Source organism: Camelus dromedarius, chromosome 24 (assembly GCF_036321535.1).
Source record: "Camelus dromedarius isolate mCamDro1 chromosome 24, mCamDro1.pat, whole genome shotgun sequence".
In the NCBI taxonomy this organism is placed as follows: Eukaryota; Metazoa; Chordata; class Mammalia; order Artiodactyla; family Camelidae; genus Camelus; species Camelus dromedarius.
The window spans coordinates 18,094,103-18,112,819 of record NC_087459.1 but is presented as its reverse complement, the minus strand read 5'-3'; the positions used below and the strand labels follow the sequence as shown (position 1 = coordinate 18,112,819).

General features: G+C 40.9%; 1 protein-coding gene across 2 annotated transcripts; it reads right to left on the bottom strand.

Annotated features, from left to right (window-relative positions):
- Nucleotides 1–51: 51 nt before the first annotated feature.
- Nucleotides 52–18,610, bottom strand: DCTN5 (dynactin subunit 5). 2 transcript variants are annotated; one of them, XM_010986928.3, is made up of 6 exons: nt 18,471–18,610; nt 17,644–17,712; nt 11,581–11,699; nt 8,605–8,716; nt 4,393–4,495; nt 52–1,451 (listed from the first exon to the last, which is right to left on the bottom strand). In XM_010986928.3, the coding sequence occupies exons 1-6, from the start codon at nt 18,516–18,518 to the stop codon at nt 1,354–1,356; spliced, it is 549 nt and encodes a 182-aa protein (XP_010985230.1). In that variant the 5' UTR covers nt 18,519–18,610; the 3' UTR covers nt 52–1,353. The 2 variants fall into 2 exon arrangements, with proteins under 2 accessions (XP_010985230.1, XP_064334595.1); XM_064478525.1 differs by lacking the exon at nt 52–1,451 and adding an exon at nt 1,480–3,612.
- Nucleotides 18,611–18,717: the final 107 nt, after the last annotated feature.

Here is an 18,717-nt window from a genome sequence, read left to right as displayed (position 1 = left end):
TGGAAGAGAGGTCGCCATCGCTGGAGGTGGAGAGTAATTACCTTCAAGTGACTTGTTTCATGTGTCGATCTTTTAATGCACAAACGTAAAAAAATGACAAACCAGAAAGCAGACTGACATTGAACTAGCAGAGAAGATTGCACACAGCTATTTTTGCAAACCACACAACCGGATATTAAGTCAAGACAGCTCCTGCTAGATCCTAACCTTCGAGGCTGGACTGTCCTGCCCCATTCACACAGCAGCACCAGAGCATTAAGCATGGCCAACCTTCTTAGGCCTTTACTTCTAAATCCTCCTTCCAAACCAGGAGGCCAGAGCACAGCAGGAAGGGCTGTGCTGTTACCCAGAAGATGGTAAGAACAGCCCTGGCAACTTCATTTACTCCTCGGGGCTCTATGCCCACAGAACGGTTTTAAGAGGCCCTCCATATGTATGAGATTGGGCCCAAGTACAGATGTTTTGGTCTGAACTGTGAGGTTTATCGCAAATACAGGGTGGGTTGAATGGTTCTAGGCCAGGGAGCAAGTGTCACAAATGCTACGTCTCCAGGGAAATAAGGCATATACTGCTGCCCCCAAATACCGGTAGGGAAGGAGTGGCTGCCCAGACTAGGCACGTGGGGGACTCAAACCTGGACTCTGCAAAATAAAATCTGGATGCTGAGGGCCCGCTTTTTAGTGAAAGCCGACGGCCCTAGAATAGAATGCTAGAAAGTCATTTATCAGTCCCCCTGATTAAAATGACACTTCAGGTCATTTTGCAAAGAGGAGGAATACTAACCACCCTCCCCTCAAGTTTTAGTAGCCAACAGGGATCTAGGCTCTGAAAGGCCGTGAACACTTTCTCTTTTTCCCCTCAAGATGATGAGCAATTGTGGCAAATGGCCAAACGTGTGAGCAGCAGGGAAGCCGAGAGTGACCCACGTGGAGCTCACTGTGGGTACCTCATGGCCATAAGCAGCACACGTGCATCACAGCCTCCACGCTGGGACAGCGTGCACTGCTCCGAGCCGCCATCCACAGGACCAAGGGGTGGGAGTGTTGGGAACAGATGATTCTGTGTTCCACAGATAATGGTATGAATTGACTGTTAATAGATATGGTTTAAGCACAGCATGTGGAGACAACTCCTCCAGACATTCTGTTATTAAAGTCTTAAGAGCTTAGAGCCTGGGAGGACTGAGAAATTATAAGGGGTTAAACAAAACAAAAACCAAAAAACAGAAAGAAAAAAAAAAAGGAGGGTGAGACGTGTCAAAGACACAAGAGCTCTCTGTCAATGCAGACTGGCTCACTTTGTCCCCAAGTTCATCTTAGAGCACAAGTGAATTCAAGACGTGAGGCAGAGACATTAGACCTGTGTCAAGGGCAAAAACTTCTGGTAGTAGCTCTTGGTGACATCAATCATCAGCTCCTGGGTACATTCTGGGAGCTCCCCTGAGAAGAGTCCTGGGGAAAGAAAGACCTGATCAACCACGAGGGAGGAGCCAGAGGAGCTCTGACTTCTGCTCAAACCCCTAGAAGCCCCCTTTCTGAAGTCATGAATGTCTAAACACTAGGTTTTCCATCTTTGGTGCTGACAGAATATTTCTACTGACCATACCTTCAAGGTGATGTGAATTTGTGTGTGTGTGGGCAACAAGTAACACTGTTCCCAAAATGCAGAAATATATTCCAAGTAGAAGGGGTTAGTGTATTACCGCACGATCTGAAGAGTTAAAGCATCTCTGACTACAGCAGGGGTTGTTCTAGACAAGGATTTGTCCACCCCCTGGATTTTGGTGTGACACCTGCTGGTCAAGCCAAGGTGAGCGCTCCTGAGAAAAGACACTGCCCTGCTATTCATAGCAATGAAACTAGACACAGACAACTCATGGATGAGAGTAGAACAGAAATGCCCTATAGAAAGAGAGAAGATGGGGAATCCTATTTAAGAATTTCTGGGAAAGAGGCACTTCCATACACTACAGGTGTAAGTATAAACTCCACTTGAGCAATTCAGGAATATCTCGCAAAACTTTTAAAAGTTCATATCCTGTACTCTTAAAATCCAACTTCTGAGAATTTATTCCACAGATAATCTTGCCCAATTGCAACAATACATGTACAAAAGCATCAATGCAGCCAAGTTTCTAATAATGAAAAGCCAAGTACAACTTCTTTTGATCCATTATATCAGCGGATGATTAGTCACACTGTGGGACATTGATGCAATGAAAACCATGTAATCATTAAAAAGAATGAGGTGAATCTCTCCACACTGACAAGATGCCCAAGATATACTGTTGAGGAAGCAAGCTTCCTAACAGAGTAGAGAGTGTGATTCTGTTCATATATGTTAAAAACATTTTCACATTATATACAGCAATATATACACACATATCTATATGCTCATATACATACAAAACCACATACATGTGGACTTGTATATATACAGAGAGAAAGTAACAGGTAGGACACAAAATATGGTCTTAAAAGATACACAATCCTCACAGGCACCTTTTACAAATTAGCAGCCCATGTTCAGTCTGCACAGTATTTAATCTTTTTTTACATGTTTAGTCTGCACAGTATTTACTCTTTTTTTAAAATTTGTAGTCAACAATTAAAAATTCAGAAATATCACATAAAAATTCAGATTTTTAGCCTCCTGTGAAACATCAGAAGTTCTCATAATATTAAGCCTGTATTCTTAAACAGCTATGATAGGCTATTTCTTCAATCATTTCCATGATCTGCCTGGCTCCTGTGGGCATCTGAGTTTTTGATTCCTAACCCAGATCCTCTCTGGATGGTTTACCTTTCATTTTAACGTGGTTTCATGCTGTGGAGCCCTCTGAAAACATGCTAGTTTTCCTGCAACCCTATGCCCCTTTATTAAAGAGGGAGATTGCCAACAACAGTGTCTAGATGGTTAGCACCTGTCTGTGAAACTACGTAAAATAAACATGGGAAGTATCGTAGTGCAAAAAGTGCTGGACTCTAAATAAGGAGTCTTAAGTGCTTGTCAACACTTTCCCACTAACCAGCTCCGATGCACTGGACAACTCAGCCTCTCTAGGCCTCAGTTCCCTCATCTATACAACAATCTCTAAGGTCCGAGGCCGAACCTCCACACAGTGCCTCGCTGCTATCTGCCATCAGTGCTCAGAGACCATAGGCTGCTTCTAAGGACACTGAGTAAGTTAAAAGAGATTAAGATATTTCTCCAGCAGTACACTTCCCACCTCAGACCAGATGCTTGTCTGACAACCACTTACAACAATCGCCGAGACTGCTCTGACCGAGCACTTGCTAAGAACTATTAAACTTTTTCACACTGGGAACCCAGTATGGAGAGAATTACTGAACAAAAGACTCTTCCTCTTCTGCCTGCAAACGCAGACATGCATGAAACAGCAGAATGGCCAATTTCCTCCCCAAAGAATCTGAATGATTCTGTACATCTTTGAAATTCATATTCAATGATCTGAGTAATGAGATTTTTTTTTTTATTGGAAAAACAATGAAACCACCCAGCAGTAGATGTCATATATCATCAAATCTCTCTCCTCCCATCATCTTCCATCTGTGAATCTGTGATGTGCCTCTGTGTGCAACATGACTTCCACTGTGCAAACAATATACAGAAGAGAAGAGACTGTCTTAGGGTGGGGGTGGGAGAAAGTGAGGTTTTCTCCTTCCTTTTTCTTTTTGGTGTTTTCCAAGCTTTCTGGGATGAGCAGGGATTGCTTTTGTTACCTCACAGGTTTGTAACCTGGAACTCTGAGCTCATAAGGCCTTTGCCTATGGGCATCCTGTCGGCCGAGGTCAAGAGATAATGTATTTACTTCTCTCAGGTGTCCCAGACTCTCATTGGTCTTAGACCATGTTTTATGGTAACTTTTCAGTTAGGGCATTCCTGGACAGGGTGGGAAGTACAAGTTCAAATCCCCAACCAGTATGAGGGTAAGGCCATAGAAGTCTCTGGAGAGACTTCTTTTCCTACCAGAGCCCAGGCCAAGACAGACATGCTTCATTGTACTTTTCCTCTGCTGGTGGCAGGTCTGCCCTACATCAACTTTTTATTGAGGGATAGCCCTTTGAGAGGATCTCTTTGCCATTTATCTCTCACCCCTATCAGAGCACCATACCCTAAACCACTCTATCATGAAGACAGCATGAATCAAAGTACGTTTAAAAGTGTGGGTTTAGTCTCCTCTTTGCTTCTGATCCTTAATAATTTCCTTGTGAACTCAATAATGCACATATTTAAAAAAAAAAACTAGTTATATTTTCCATAGCATTTCTAGGTACTTTGTACCAGGAGAATTTTTAGGTTAGCTAGACCAACATACTGTTAGAGACAGAAACTGCATGCATTACTTTTGTAAAGGAAACCCAAGGTTACCTGGGCAGCCTGAGAAGACGGTGAACGGTGGAACTACAGTTTCTGGGGGTAACACTGTGTTGTCAAGAATTTTGCAGCAATCTTTCAACACACACCGGCGCCCCTGAAATTAAAATCCTGTTAATAGGAAATTGGCCAGGAAGTGAGAGTAAAAGCTGTCTAGTCTGCTGTGTGGAATATACTTGTATTTTCTCCATTCATGACATCACGTAATAGTCCTGGACAGTTACAAGAGGCTTGGCCACAATTCCTTACTCCAGGTGGTACCTGACAAGCCGGAGGTAAGGATGTGAGAGTGTGTGAGAGAGAGAGAGAGAGAGAGAGAGAGTGTGTGTGTATGTGTGTGTGTGTGTGTGTGTGTGTGTGTAAATATGGGGTGGGGGCTGTATGCTAGGGACAGTTCAGGTTTTCTTAGGCATTTCAGACTATATGAAATTTGGTCTTCAAGAATTCTGTTTAATTTTCTTGTTTTCTTTAAATTTAGTGGACATCTGTTGTTTTGCTTGTCCAACATTTGCTCCCCTTTCTTCTGGTAACAGAACCTGTATTTTCCTTGGGTATTGCCCCATCCCCATCTCAGTCCATGTGCTTCACCTCCCATCCCAAACTCTAAACCCCAAGCCTGGCCACAGCCACTGGTCTAGGGAGTCGGCATATGACCCAAATCTGTCTGATGAATCTCAACCTTGGGGCTTTTGCTGGGACTACTGGGAAAAGAGGCTCTTTCCAATGGGGTTTCTAAAGGACAGGACAGAGCCTCGACCAGCCATTGGTTTCCATGAGGAAAAGGCCTGCCTGAGAGCCTCCCAGAGGAAAACAAAAAACGGAAGGAGACTAATTTTCACGACATCAACTGAACTGGAGCCGTCTGTATATGAAATAAGGATCTACTTCTGTACTCTTGGTATGTATTAGCCAATACATTCGTTTTGCACCTACCAGTTTAAGGTCTGTTTGTTCTTTTATCAATTCCGACTGGAAAAGTCTCGGCAAATTCATTTGGATATGAAGTTATTAGTTCATTTGTTCTCTCACAGGTAAGTGGTAATTATTAGGTTTAGGCTGAATGTTATACTTGACTCCACTGTCATCACTTTTCAACTCTGCCATCACCCATGGCATTTTGGGGGCAAGAGATAAGGTCTGAGAGATTCATCTGTTTCATGGCTTAAGGGAGAGGAGAGGCTTCTGTATACAGTTTAAAGTTGTGCTTCAGACAATTTGCCGAGTAAAGGAAAGTTTTGGTCTTTATTGTTTGCATTTACATCACCAAGGTCTGGAAGTTCACTTGTGTTCTGGTCAGATAACCTGATAAAACACACCTGGCTGAGGATGTGAAACTCTTAACAAATACTAGAATAATGCAAACCTGCCTAGATCTTAGATTTTACCAAAGAAGATGAAAAATACTTTGATTTGGTTGTGTTCAAATTCTACACACTCAAATCTTATATCTTTCCAGGAACTTCCAGGTAGATTGCCAAATGAAATTTTTTTAACTGAAGTATAGTTGATTTACAATGTTGTGTTAAGTCTCTGGTGTAAGGCATAGTGATTCAGTTACACATACACAAACACACACACATATATATATTTTTTCATTATAGGTTACTGCAAGATATTGAATATAGTTCCCTGTGCTATACAGTAGGTCTCTGTTGTTTATCTAGTTTATATATAATAGTTAGTATCTGTAAATCCCAGACTCCCAATTTATCCCTTCTCCCCTAGTAACCACAAGTTTGTTTTCTATGTCTGTGCCAAATGAATTTTTTAAAAACCTTATACCTCTGGGGTCTGAATTTGTTCAGTGGCTAACTAAGCTGTCTCCAGCTGGGTGGATAAGAGCCAAGTTGGGCAACCACTCTAGGTCAGAAGCAAGTTATGTCTGTAGCTCTTCATTTCTCCTTGGAAAGTTTTCTTCCATGGATTATCTGTTATTGGCAATATCAAAAATCAGGCAGCTGGCTAGCTTGCCTGGCAACTCCCAAATTAAGTCAAAGATGTCCTATGATGCCTAAGCTCCTTATAACTCACACTGAGCACCTGGGGCACTGAGTAAAAGGAAACAATGTGCCGCATAAGGCATGATACAGTCACAGACAGGGATCTGCAGACAAACGGCCCAGAAAAGAACAGTGGAAAGGAACCTCCTCCCTGTGTACCACCAGCCACCACACAGCACGTAGGCACCTGCTTTGTCTACAAGTTGGCCATGCTGCCCACTGTGCCCAGAGAAGTGTGGCAAACTGGGTTTCAGAGAATTCTGGGTAAACTGATCAATTACATAGCAGTAAAATTAAAAACACAGGTACTTCTTAGGCATGAATGGGTTGGCAATAGCTGATGTGGTAAAAAGCTGAAACTACTTCTTTATTCTTTCCTGGAGAACTTTCCAAGAAGGAGTCAAGAACTGCACGTTGCTAGTATTACAGCTCCTCCTATCTCTTTATGCAAGTGATTTAGCAAGTTACTTACATCCTGGGAAACAGGATTTAAAACCAAGCCTGCAGGAGTGTTCTCAGGTAACAAGTGCTTATTAATACTGCCTATTAGGCTTTTCCTGCAGGCATCTGGGCAATTCTGACTAACAGCCACATCTTCACACATCCAAACAGGAGTGAGACTACCATGTGAGATGTTGTAAGAACAAGCTGAGTGTCATGGGGACAGCTGGACTCTAAAAGAGTTCCTGCTAGCTCTGAGATTATAGAATTCTCAAAGGATCCTTTTCCTGAGATTACCTGATAATTCGTAAAGGCTCAGTGATTAAGTACCGCCAATACTGAACAATGACAGTATCAGGAATTGATGGATTGAAAAGTGACACAACAAGAGAGCACCTAACAATAGGACCAGAATCTCCTAAGCACTGGGAAGAGCATCTGGATTTTAACCTTGCAGACATCTGGCTCTGGGGCTAAAGGACAGGGCTAAAGGATTAGGCTGCTATGGTGATGTCTTCACATTGCCAAGGAAAGTATCAGACAAAACCAGCTGTGGCTTGGAAAGCCAGCTTTAGACACACAGTCTGAGTGAGGGGAGAGGATGAATTTCACTGTCTTCCCCGTTCCCTCAACATCAGGCCAAACCAAAGTCTTTCTGTCTCTAATACATACTGCAGAACTCCCCTGGAGGACAATATTTGGCAAAACAACGACTTCCCTTAATTCTGAGTAACAAATCAGACTGGAATGTTTTTCTCAGCAATGGGGTTCTCCATTGCACTGCACACCTTCGCTGTGCCCTCACGGCTCCTGAAACATGACTGCACGGTTTCTGTAAGTTTTGATACTTTAGAGGTTGAGTTTTATCCAGAGCAGAGAGCTGATTCTGTGTTAATGGGAGCAGCCATTTAAAAACATGAAAAGGGTCTTGGCTTTTCCCAGAATCTGAGGTAGAAATTTAAAATGTAAGAAACATTTTCCCTGAAAATTTAGGCAGTTTGGCTCTGATCATTAACATTCCCTTCCAGGATGGTCTCAGAAATCCTAACTGAAATCAACCTCCTCATCTATGAAATACCAAGAAATTCGGCCTTGGAAAGCCTTGGCTGGGTTAAACAAAGTGATGCCAAGGCTTCTGGGGACCAGGGCGCTACAGGTTCTGCTGAGCGAGGGGCCCACTTGCACGTGGCACGCCCCTCACCCTGAACTATGTGCAGTTCCCTCAACGTCATGCCCTTCGGTGACTCTGACCCTTACACGTGCCAATCTCTTTCCTAAAACACCCATTCCCCTCTTGTCAATGAGCCAATTTCAACTCCTCCTTCAAGACCCCCTCACCCCCACTAGACTGTAAGATCCTTGATGTGAGGCAATAGGTAGGCCACATAGCAGCATGGCTAGTCATACCACTAGGGTTCAAATCCCAGCTCTACCACTTACTAGCCTCGTCAAATCCCCTAATATTGAAAGTCTTCGATCTTCTCACCTGCAAATAAGGATAATAACGGTACCTACTGCCCCTGGATGGTTATGAGGATTAAATGAAATAATCAAAGGAAAGAGTTTAACATCATATGGAAGAGGTTCCAAAAGGGTTAGCTGTGATTATTAATGTCGAGGGAAAATTCCCAATCCAATAATAATTCTGGTAGACCAGTAGACTAGAAACAACTTCTACCCTGCTGGGTGACAGAAGCAGAGGCCCACTGATGTGAGGGACAGGAGGCAGAGGGCGAATGACAGCCAGCCACGACACCATACTCACAATCACACAGTTCTTGCCAACGTGAACATAAGAGCCAATCTGAGCTGCGTTGACCACACAATCTTCCTCAATAAAGACATGGTCCCCGATATGTAAAGGAAAGAATGCAACGCTATAAAAGAAAAAGAGGAACAAAGAGAAGTCAAGGTGATGTACTTTGGAATTAAAGATCATAATCTCAACTTCATCTTCTTGTCTTGAGACTGTTCCTAGCCAGGAGAGAATCCTCAGGCCAGATGAATTCTATAGTTGAAGATAGAAATTAGAAATATTAGATCAAGCAAACGTGCAAGGAAACTGCAAAACAGCAAGGGCAAGACCTTCAGAGCTAAAAAAGCTAGCACCAAATAAAAATGAATGAATGTTTTGCTCACTCCTGCCTCCTTTGAAAATGCTCACGGATCACATTTTCATTAATCTGCTCTATAATGCTCAAGGCACTGACATAAGGTTCATGCGATATAATTCCCAACATGCTGGAATTTTATATGGTGACACTTTTATTGAGTGTCTACTATATGCCAGGCTCTATGCTAGGAGTTGGGGAATACAACGGGCAGCAAAAGGAACACAATCCCACCCTCGAGGAGCTTACAACCAAGAGAAAAAAAGAGAGTAAATAAACAATTATATAACTAATTAGTTACAACTGTGATCAGTGCTACCGAGGAAAAATGCCACGTCATGAGAGTACACAACACAGAGATTTTACTCAGATTGGAGGTTTGGTAAAAGCTTAATCAAAGTGACATTTAAGGGCAGAAAGGTACTGGGTTCAATCCCCAGTACCTCCTCTAAAATAAATAAATAGATAGAGCTAATTACCTCCACCTTCCCCACTATCAAAAAAAAAAAAAAAGTGACATTTAAGCCAACACCTGAGGAGTTAGTAGGCTTTCTCCAGAATTTTGATATGGTTCCCACTCTCCAGGAGTCCTCAAACGTCATTGACATTGGTCTGTGATCACACTTACAAGTAATTTCAGTACGCTGGGATGTAGAATATTTGGACTGGAACTAATATAAAGCAGCTCTTTTCAGTCCTGTGTCCTATTTTGTCAGAGATGATGCCTGTCCTCCATGGACCTATAATTTATTTAAATCTTTCTTAATTCACTTGCATTTTTAGTCTGGACCTCTTGTGTGCCAATGGATTCCCTGATCTTATCATAATCTACAGCACTACTGTCAACTCTTTAACTTTAAATTAAAACTTCCAAACTTTATACTGTTATCTGGTTCTGGTTTTGGGATATGCAGGGGAGGATATGCCATTCACCTTCTATTCATGTGTTATTATTTACACTTTCGTATTTCTATGTGTCTCATATGGACTATTCCTACTTACACATCCCTCCCTTCACCAATAAGCCCCTTGTTCATTCTCAGTCCTATTCCTGGCCCACTTCCAGCCCAGTAATGCCTTTATCAGGAGGTGGAGTCAACAACTCTAGCACAGCATCAGTCACTGCACGAAACCATGAAAGCCACAACTTTTTTTGGTTTTCCCCCAAATAACCTTCTGAGCTAACAAGCGAATGTTTCCCTATGAATTTCATGTGATTTACAATGACTCCTTGCTCCAATTCCCATACATAATGAATAGTCTGGAAGCCAACGTGGTTATGAGAAATGCAGGTTTACGAATGCAGGAGATACACCTAGATATTACAGCCTGAGTTAGCTGCTCTCTTCTCTGTTTCTCCCTAACCATATTCACATCCCAAGGACAGGAGTATCCCATTATACAGTGGCTACCACATTTTAGTATCACACTCTGTAGTAGCTATCTGTTTATGTAATTGTTTCTACCACTAGATTGTTGTTTTTTTTAAAAAATTGAGGAATAGCTGACTTATACTGTTATGTAAGTTTAAGGTATGTAACACAGTGATTCATGACTTTTAAAGGTTATAGCCCATTTATACTTATTATAAAACATTGGCTATATTCCCTGTGCTGTACAATATATCCTTGTAGCTTGTTTATTTTATATGTGGTAGTTTGTACCTTTCTCCACTGGTAACCACTAGTTTGTTCCATTTGTGTGTCTGTTTCTCTTCTGTTAAATTCACTAGTTTGTTTCATTTCTACCACTAGATTTTTGAGACCCTATTTATCCATCTTTATATGAGCAGCTTATAACCTAGTGATGGACATAAAGCAAGCACTCAATAAATGCTTGTTGCCATTACTGGATGAAAAGCAGACGGTGCCACATGCAGGAACCAGGAGGGCAAAGGGGGAGAGAGGCAAATACTGGGTACAGTGGTTGGTCTTCCTGCCCTGTCCATGTCCTTTCTGGCCAATCCTTATTCCTACTGAGGGGTCAGTGAGCCTAACTTGACCCTGCCCTCTGGGTCAAAGCCGTTTAGACCAGGGGTGGGCACTTAACTCAAACTGTGCCAGTCAGATTCCCTCTCCCAATAATTTGTTACCAGGAACTAAAATCTCTGGTTGGTATCTGTTGGAAGTCAAATGGAGAAGTGATATAATTAAAGGGCTGAGGCAGCAAGGTTGGCTCCATGAGGAAAGCAGGAGGACACAGCTGGAAAAAAAAAAAAGGAGGGAAGCAGAAGTAGAGAGAGAAGGACAGATGAAAACAGTATAATCTTGGTGACAGAGCAGTAGTCAGGCAGAACAGGTGTCTTGATTCTGGTGAGCTGTCCAGTTCCAGGTTCTAGTCTCTTGTGAAGCCTGGCCCCCTTTTCTACCCTTCGATTCCAACAACTATGTCTGTGTCTGTTTAATCAGAACCCCCTTTGCTTTTGCCAGCTTAAGTGGATTGTTTCTGGCAAACACCTGCCAACCAGACTAAGACAACAACCACCAGAGTTGTGTTCATTATGGCGAATTCTTACTTGGTGTCCCAAACAACAGCACAGACCTGCTCCTTACCCTACAGCTCAACACCTGGATACCACCACCACCAGCAGCATCTTGCCCAAGACTGAGACAGGTCATTAAATTACATACCCTTTGCTGAATTTCTTGAATGGTGGCCTTATGACACTCCGACTTTTCACCACGCAATGCCGTCCAACTCTTACATTTGCCAGATCCCCTCGGATGATACAGTCATTCATCACAATGGTCTATAAAACAAAGCACATTTTTAAAAACTACCAACATAGCCTAAAATGTAAGAAAAAAGAGTAGAAAACAAGACATTGAGAGTTATGTTATGCTCTACTGAGTTACGTGTTCTGTCAAGAGGGATATTTTTAAGGTAAAGAGAATTGCCCTCATAATGTCGACTGCAGCTGAAGATGTTCCTAGGACCTCGCAAGCTTTGCCCTTATTATCCCATGCATAGGACTCATTGGCTGGACAAACGTTTACTGAGAATACCTGCAGGAGAGCTAGTTTATGCGCCTCCTCAGATGCATGCTGTTCTAACCACCCCCAGGCCTTGGCTGCTTGCTCAGTGAGAGTTCTGGCTGCCCCCTCCTTTGTCTAATCTCCTGCCATTACTGACCATCCCCAACTTCATGCTCCCAGAGGTGGACCCACCGAGGTTCTGCTTCCTCTCCCAATTTCTGGACTCAGACTAAGTGCTACACTGCGGGGTGTGGCTTCCCCAGAGGTTGCCAGGCGGGGATCATCAACACAACCCAGAAATTTGGGGGAATTAATACCCCATACTTGGTAAAGAGCAGGCATTCTTGAAATGTCTGTTGAATAGATGGTGGGGAGGGGGAGTGCATGTGGCTGGAGTTGCAGCAAGAAAAGTAAGCAGGGGACCAGATCACGAGGAATTATGTATGCTGAGTACAGAAGCTTAGACTCTTTTCCCTCAAGGATATAAGGAGTGACTTGAAAGACTTTAAGCAGAGGATTAATACAATTGAATCTTCATTTTAGAAATGTTACTCTGGAAGCAGTCTGGAGTCTGAATGGAGGCAGGTAAGGCTGGAGGGGAAGTGACCCTTCAGATGGATCAAGGTAAGAAGAGGTAGTGGGCCTTACCTACGGCAATGGCTGAGCAACAGGAAAAGAGAAATAAATAGGAAGTAGAGGAATCAATCAAGCCCTTAGATCTGACTACCAGTGTAGAGGAAGGACAGAGGGACAGAGACCACATTAAACAACCCTGTGTAAAAAGAATCAGCCAAATTCAGACATTTGAAAATTCTGCAGGACAGTGGGGAGAAAAACAGGGTGGGAAAAGAGAACTGTTACAGATTAAAAGAGACTTAGGCACATCAATCGATGCAATGCGTACTTGACCTTGTTTGGGTCCCAGTTTGAGCAAGACAACTGTAAAAGGACATCTTAAGATCCTGGAAAGACTGAACATGGACTGAGGATTACATGATATTGGGCAACGATTGGCTTTTTAAAAAATATATTATAGTAAGGGTACTCTATTCATTTTCTAAAGCCTTTAAATGTTAGTGATATATATGGAAGTAGTTATGGGTGAAATAATATTTTGCTTGCAATTTGCTTGAAAACAGTCCACTCCAAAATTGGTCTGGATTTGGCAGGTGGTATAAAGATGAAACAAGAAAGCCAGAATATTGCTAATTGTAGACGCTGGTGAGTGAATACATACAGACTCATTATATGTTCTCTCTACTTTTATATGTCTTTGAAGTTCTGTAATAATACTGCTCGTCTATAACAAGTAATGAACTACATACAAATCCATGAATATATCCAACAATATGGATAAATTTTAAAAGCATTATGGTAAATTAAAGAAGCCTAACCAAGAAAGAGTCCATGATTCCAATTCTAGAAAATGCAAAACTAACCTGTATTAGTTTTACATTAGCGGTTACCTGGGGCAAAGCTAGAAGGAGGCTTGACTGCAGAGGGGCACGAGGAGACTAGGGTGATGGAAATATTTTCTATCTTGACTGTGGTACTAGTTGCACAAATGTCCACATCAGCTAAAACTTGTCAAACTGCAAACTTAAAATGGGTTCATTTTATTGTATGGAAATTACACCTCAATAAGAATGATTTTTTAAATGTTCCATTATAAAATATTCAAAAAGAAAAAAAAAAGGAAGAGAATCTATATGATTCAGTCATTGTTTAGATGTTGGGTAAGAGAAAGAGAATCTAGTATGGGGTGAGCAATTCTGGGGATTAGATGATGACTTCAATTTTGAAATGCTGAGTTGGAGATATCTGGGGGATGACCAAAAGGCAGTTGTAAATCAAGGTCTGGGCCCAGGAGGAAGGTCAGGCACCACCTCAAATATAAGCGAATTAAGTAAATCACTAGCCTGAACACCAGGCTCTGAGATAGTATTAAAAAAGAAATGGGCTCGTACCTGGAAGTTTACCAATCTGACCTGCATGTATTGAGTCTATAAAACCTCTATTAAAACAAGTTCATACTGTAGAGCACAAGGAACTATATTCAATATCTTGTAGTAACTTATGGGGAAAAAGAATATGAAAATGAATATATGTATGTTCATGTGTGACTGAAGCACTATGCTGTACACCAGAAACTGACACAACATTGTAAACTGACTATACTTCAATAAAATACATATATATATACAAAAAACCTCTATTAGTAAAAAGAAACTTTCACATCTGCTGCTGATTGTAAAGTATTACAGTTCTCTTGGTTTTTAATAGCAATCTTCCTCAAACTAAAAGAGATATCTATTCCTAGCATGTAATTCTTTCATCTGAGATCCTTTTACTTAAATCATTGTTTTCAGCTTGTGTTTCCACCTACAATCAGAGAAAATGACTTCCTTTTCTTTTGGAAGAAAACGGAATACCAAGAGTTCTAAGTATTTGGTAATGGCTGTTACTGTTTTACTGTGTTTTAAATACAGATAACAATCTTAATCTAGAAATAAAGAAAATCTACATAAGTCTCTCAGTCAGCCTAAATTACACTCCCACTGAAGAAGCAAACACACAAAAAAAACAGAACACGTAAACGGTATCACAAGTGGTCAAAGAAACTTAGCAAGAGGAATTCAAACCCTGGTTTTCTATCTCATCAGGAACAGAGCTGAAGAAACGTCAGATTAAAGATAGAGGCAACAGGGTGTTAAAATGAAAGGAAATGCCCCAAAGACCTTACAGGGAAGAAAACAGCACTAAAGCAGAGTTCGTTGAACTCAACGAGGGATAAGGCAGAGGTAGCAAGTTGGAGGTCTAAGGGCTGCACCTAGAAACCTGTTTTCTCTGGCCCAGGCAGCCTTTTTTATCATTTAAATTATATGCTATTATTTGAATAGTGGGACATTAATAGCGGGCCACTTCACATTTTAAAAAATCCAGATTTCCAGTTTCTTTTGAGAAAATTAGAAGCTCTGGAAGTACAGGCCTGTATTCCCCTGTGACGACAATCAGCCTGAGCTTAGCCAGGTCCTGTATTCTCCAATTCACCAGACCCCAGCAGTCTCCCTTATTTACGCTCAGTCTGATTTACTCACTGGACCCCCATCTCTACCTGCAGGCACGGTGACACCTGAAATAAGGGATCGGCAAAACAGAAATGTCGAAGGTCTGAAAGGGACAAGGGCTGGAAACAGAAATGAACTGTTTATAATAACAAAAAGCTGGAAACAAAGTAAGTATCCACCCATAGGAGAGGGGATAAATGCAATGGTACACAGCAGTGAAAATGCATATACCGCAATGAATCTTAGAAACGGAGTTGAGAACGATGTTACTTTGTAAGTGTAATATGTTTCCTATTGTCATTATTACAATAATTGAGTGTAAAAACAGTAAGTCATAGAAAACCAAGTAAAGTTAAATAATATATATTACTTAGAAATACATATGTATGTGGTAAAAATTTTTTTTGAAAAATAAAGAATTTATAAGACAAAAAATTCAGAATAGTGGTATCCTCTTGGAAGGAGGTAGAAGAAAGAAAAGTATTATTATGCATTGATTATGTTCCAGTTCTTCAGTTGGGTGGCGGGTTCATGGTGTTGATTTAATTTTTATGCTTCATAACATATATATCACATATCAGTCTTCCATGTAAACCAAATATGGCCAAAACAATCTTAAAAAAGAGGAAGCAGTTGGAAGACTCATATTTCCTAATTATAAAATTTACTGCAGAGCTACAGTAACCAAAACAGTTTAGTACTGGCATAAGGACAGACATATAAACTATGGAACAGAACTGAGAGTCCAGAAAGTAAGTCATACATCTATGTCCAGAAGATTTTCTCAATGAGAAAAGAACAATCTCTTCAACCAGTGGTGCTGGGACAAGTAATTTTCCACACCCAAAAGAATTAATTAGGACCCCAACCCCACATCATATGCAAAAATTAACTCAAAATGGATCAACGACCTAAATACAAGTGCTAAAACCATAAAACTTTTAGAAGAAAACACTGGAGTAAAATTTTATGATCTTGGGTTTGGCAAGGATTCTTAGATATAACTCCAAAAACTTGAGCAACAAAACAAAAAACAGATAAACTGGACTTCATCAAAATTAAAAACTCTTGTGCATCAAAGAACATTATCAAGAAAATGGAAAGACAATCTACAGAATGGTAGAAAATATTTGTACGATTGTGCAGTTTGACAATTCTTTACAAAGCTAGAAAACAGAATTACCATATGACCCAGTAATCCCTCCCATAGGCACATACCCAAAACAACTGAAAACAGAGACTCAAATAGATACCTGTATGTCAATGTTCATAGCAGCATTACTTACAATAGCCAAAAGGTGGAAACAATCCAAGTTTCCATCAACACATGAATGGATAAATAAAATGTTCATACATACAATGGAGTATTATTCAGTCATGAAAAGGAGTAAAATTCTGATACCTGCTACAACAGGGATGAACCTTGAAAGCATTATGATAAGTGAAATAAGCCAGACCAAAGAAGGGCAAGTCTTATATGATTCCACTTAAGTGACATATCTAGAATATGCACATTCACAGAGACAAAGTCGATTGAGGTTATCAGGGTCTGGGGGAAGAAGGGAATGGGGAATTATTCCTTAATGCGTACAGAATTTCTGTTCGGGTAATGAAAAAATTTTGGAAATAGAAATAGGGATAATAACTGCACAATACTGGGAATGTAATTAATGCCAATGTAGTGTATATTTTAAGATGGTTAAAATGGCACATTTTTTCATAAATACTTTACCATACACAAATACACACACACACACAAATCTTCCCTACAAAATAGCTGAGGGATTTCAAAAAACCTCCACATATTTGTTAATGAGTCAAATGGAATTTTCTGAATTCCACTGAATTTTCTAATTCTGTGCAGAAACAGTGTGTCTATAAATGCTAATTATATGTAATTATCAAACTATATTTCTTTTCCATTAAATCTTATGGTATGATGGGGTAATGGAGACAATAACTGTGTCTCTACTGAAAATATCTGTGATCTCTTAACTACAGTGAGATTATTTTACCTCTGGAAGTTAGGGATTTAATATTTCAAGGAAAGTTGAGTGTTCCTATTGGCAGAAAAAAAACTATGGACTTCGGAGTCTGTCAAGCTCAAATATATCTTGATATTTTCTCTGGTTGTGAAATGTTATTCCTCTCAGGTTTATACTCATCTCTCTGCTATATAAAATTTCAGTTTATTCAGACTACAAGATGCTAAGCCTTTGACATTACATCTCACAAATGCGTTTCATATTTTAGTATCTTTCCCAATTCTCACATTAATTTTAGTAGTTTCAATTAGCACTGAATCATTAATTATTAATTATATCAGTATCACACTAGTTTCTACACTAAAATACTATGTTGCCTATTTATGTTTTGTGCCCAGTAGTTTAGGACACACTACAACACTGTACAATAATTTCAGTTCTGGGTGCCATTGTATTATGTTCCTGAAATAAAAGGAAAAAGGCTTTCTGTTGTCTCCTTTCATTGCATCTTTCTTGTATTCAATAAATACAATATGGAAAATGAAAAAAAAAAGAATTTTAGAATGTACAGCAATAAGACGGTAACATTTCCTCTGCCATGCTAATGTGACAATTAGTGGAAAGAAAGCAAAAATATCTATCCTGGAGCTGGCTCTGTTGCTTACCTTGCCATTGAGAACGATGTTCTGACTTCCACACAACACAGACTGGCGACTAACTTTGTTCCCAGATGCCTGAAAGGAAGCAGCAGAAAACGGAGGTGAACAAACTGAGTGGGTTCTGGGCTACAGGTTTCCACCAAGAAAGCTCATATTGCAGAGAAAAGGACTTGATATGGGATATAGTCTGCAATGGAATGAGTCCAAGATATCAAAAAAGCAAAGATGGATTAGGAAACTAGGGATTCAAGCAACAGATCCAGAATTTGAATGTGGGAGGTCTATAGCTTAGCGGCAGCAGAGACACGCATTCAAGTCTCATTTCTATACTTCGGTTTTACAGCCCTAAAATCACGATAATGTTTCTACCAATATCACTGAGTTGAGAGAATTCAATGAAAAAACAATCATAGTAATGCTGACTGAGCACTAACCCTGTTTCAAGCAATTTACACGCATCATGTATTGACTGCAAAGAACTTAACAGTCTTTATTTAGTACATAGTAATAAATTACCACGTTAGGTTAAAAAAAAAAAAAAAAGCTTTTAAAAGGCCTGAAGCCTGGAGTCGATAATAAATATCAGGATGGCTGAAACTTGTCCTGCTTTCTGGAAAGCATTTTATCTCTATGAGGAAATCAGAAACAAATAACAAAGCCTAAACTGGCCATGCAAGGAATAAATAACAAAGCTAGAACATACACGAACTTTCCCTGGGTAATCTCGGACTAAATGCCAAAGGGACTCGGGGTGGGGCAGGGACAGGATGGGGACGGCGGCCTCAGGGGACGAGGGCTTGGGAAGGGGAGGGCAGATGTTTGGACACGCGCACCGTCTCGATGTACTCGGATTTGTTGTAAAGCAGCTCGCCCAACTCCATGGCCAGCAATTCCTCTGCACAGCTCCGGCTCCTGTCAAAGTCAGCCCGCCGGTCTGTCTACCCCGGACTAAGGCTACTTCCGGCTGCGCCACCACTTCCGCTCAGGGCGGCCTGCGGTCTCATCTATAGCTCGGCTCTCCGCTAGATGGCCTGGCTCCATTGCTCAGCCGTCTCCGGCTGCGCGTGCGCAGGCCGAGCG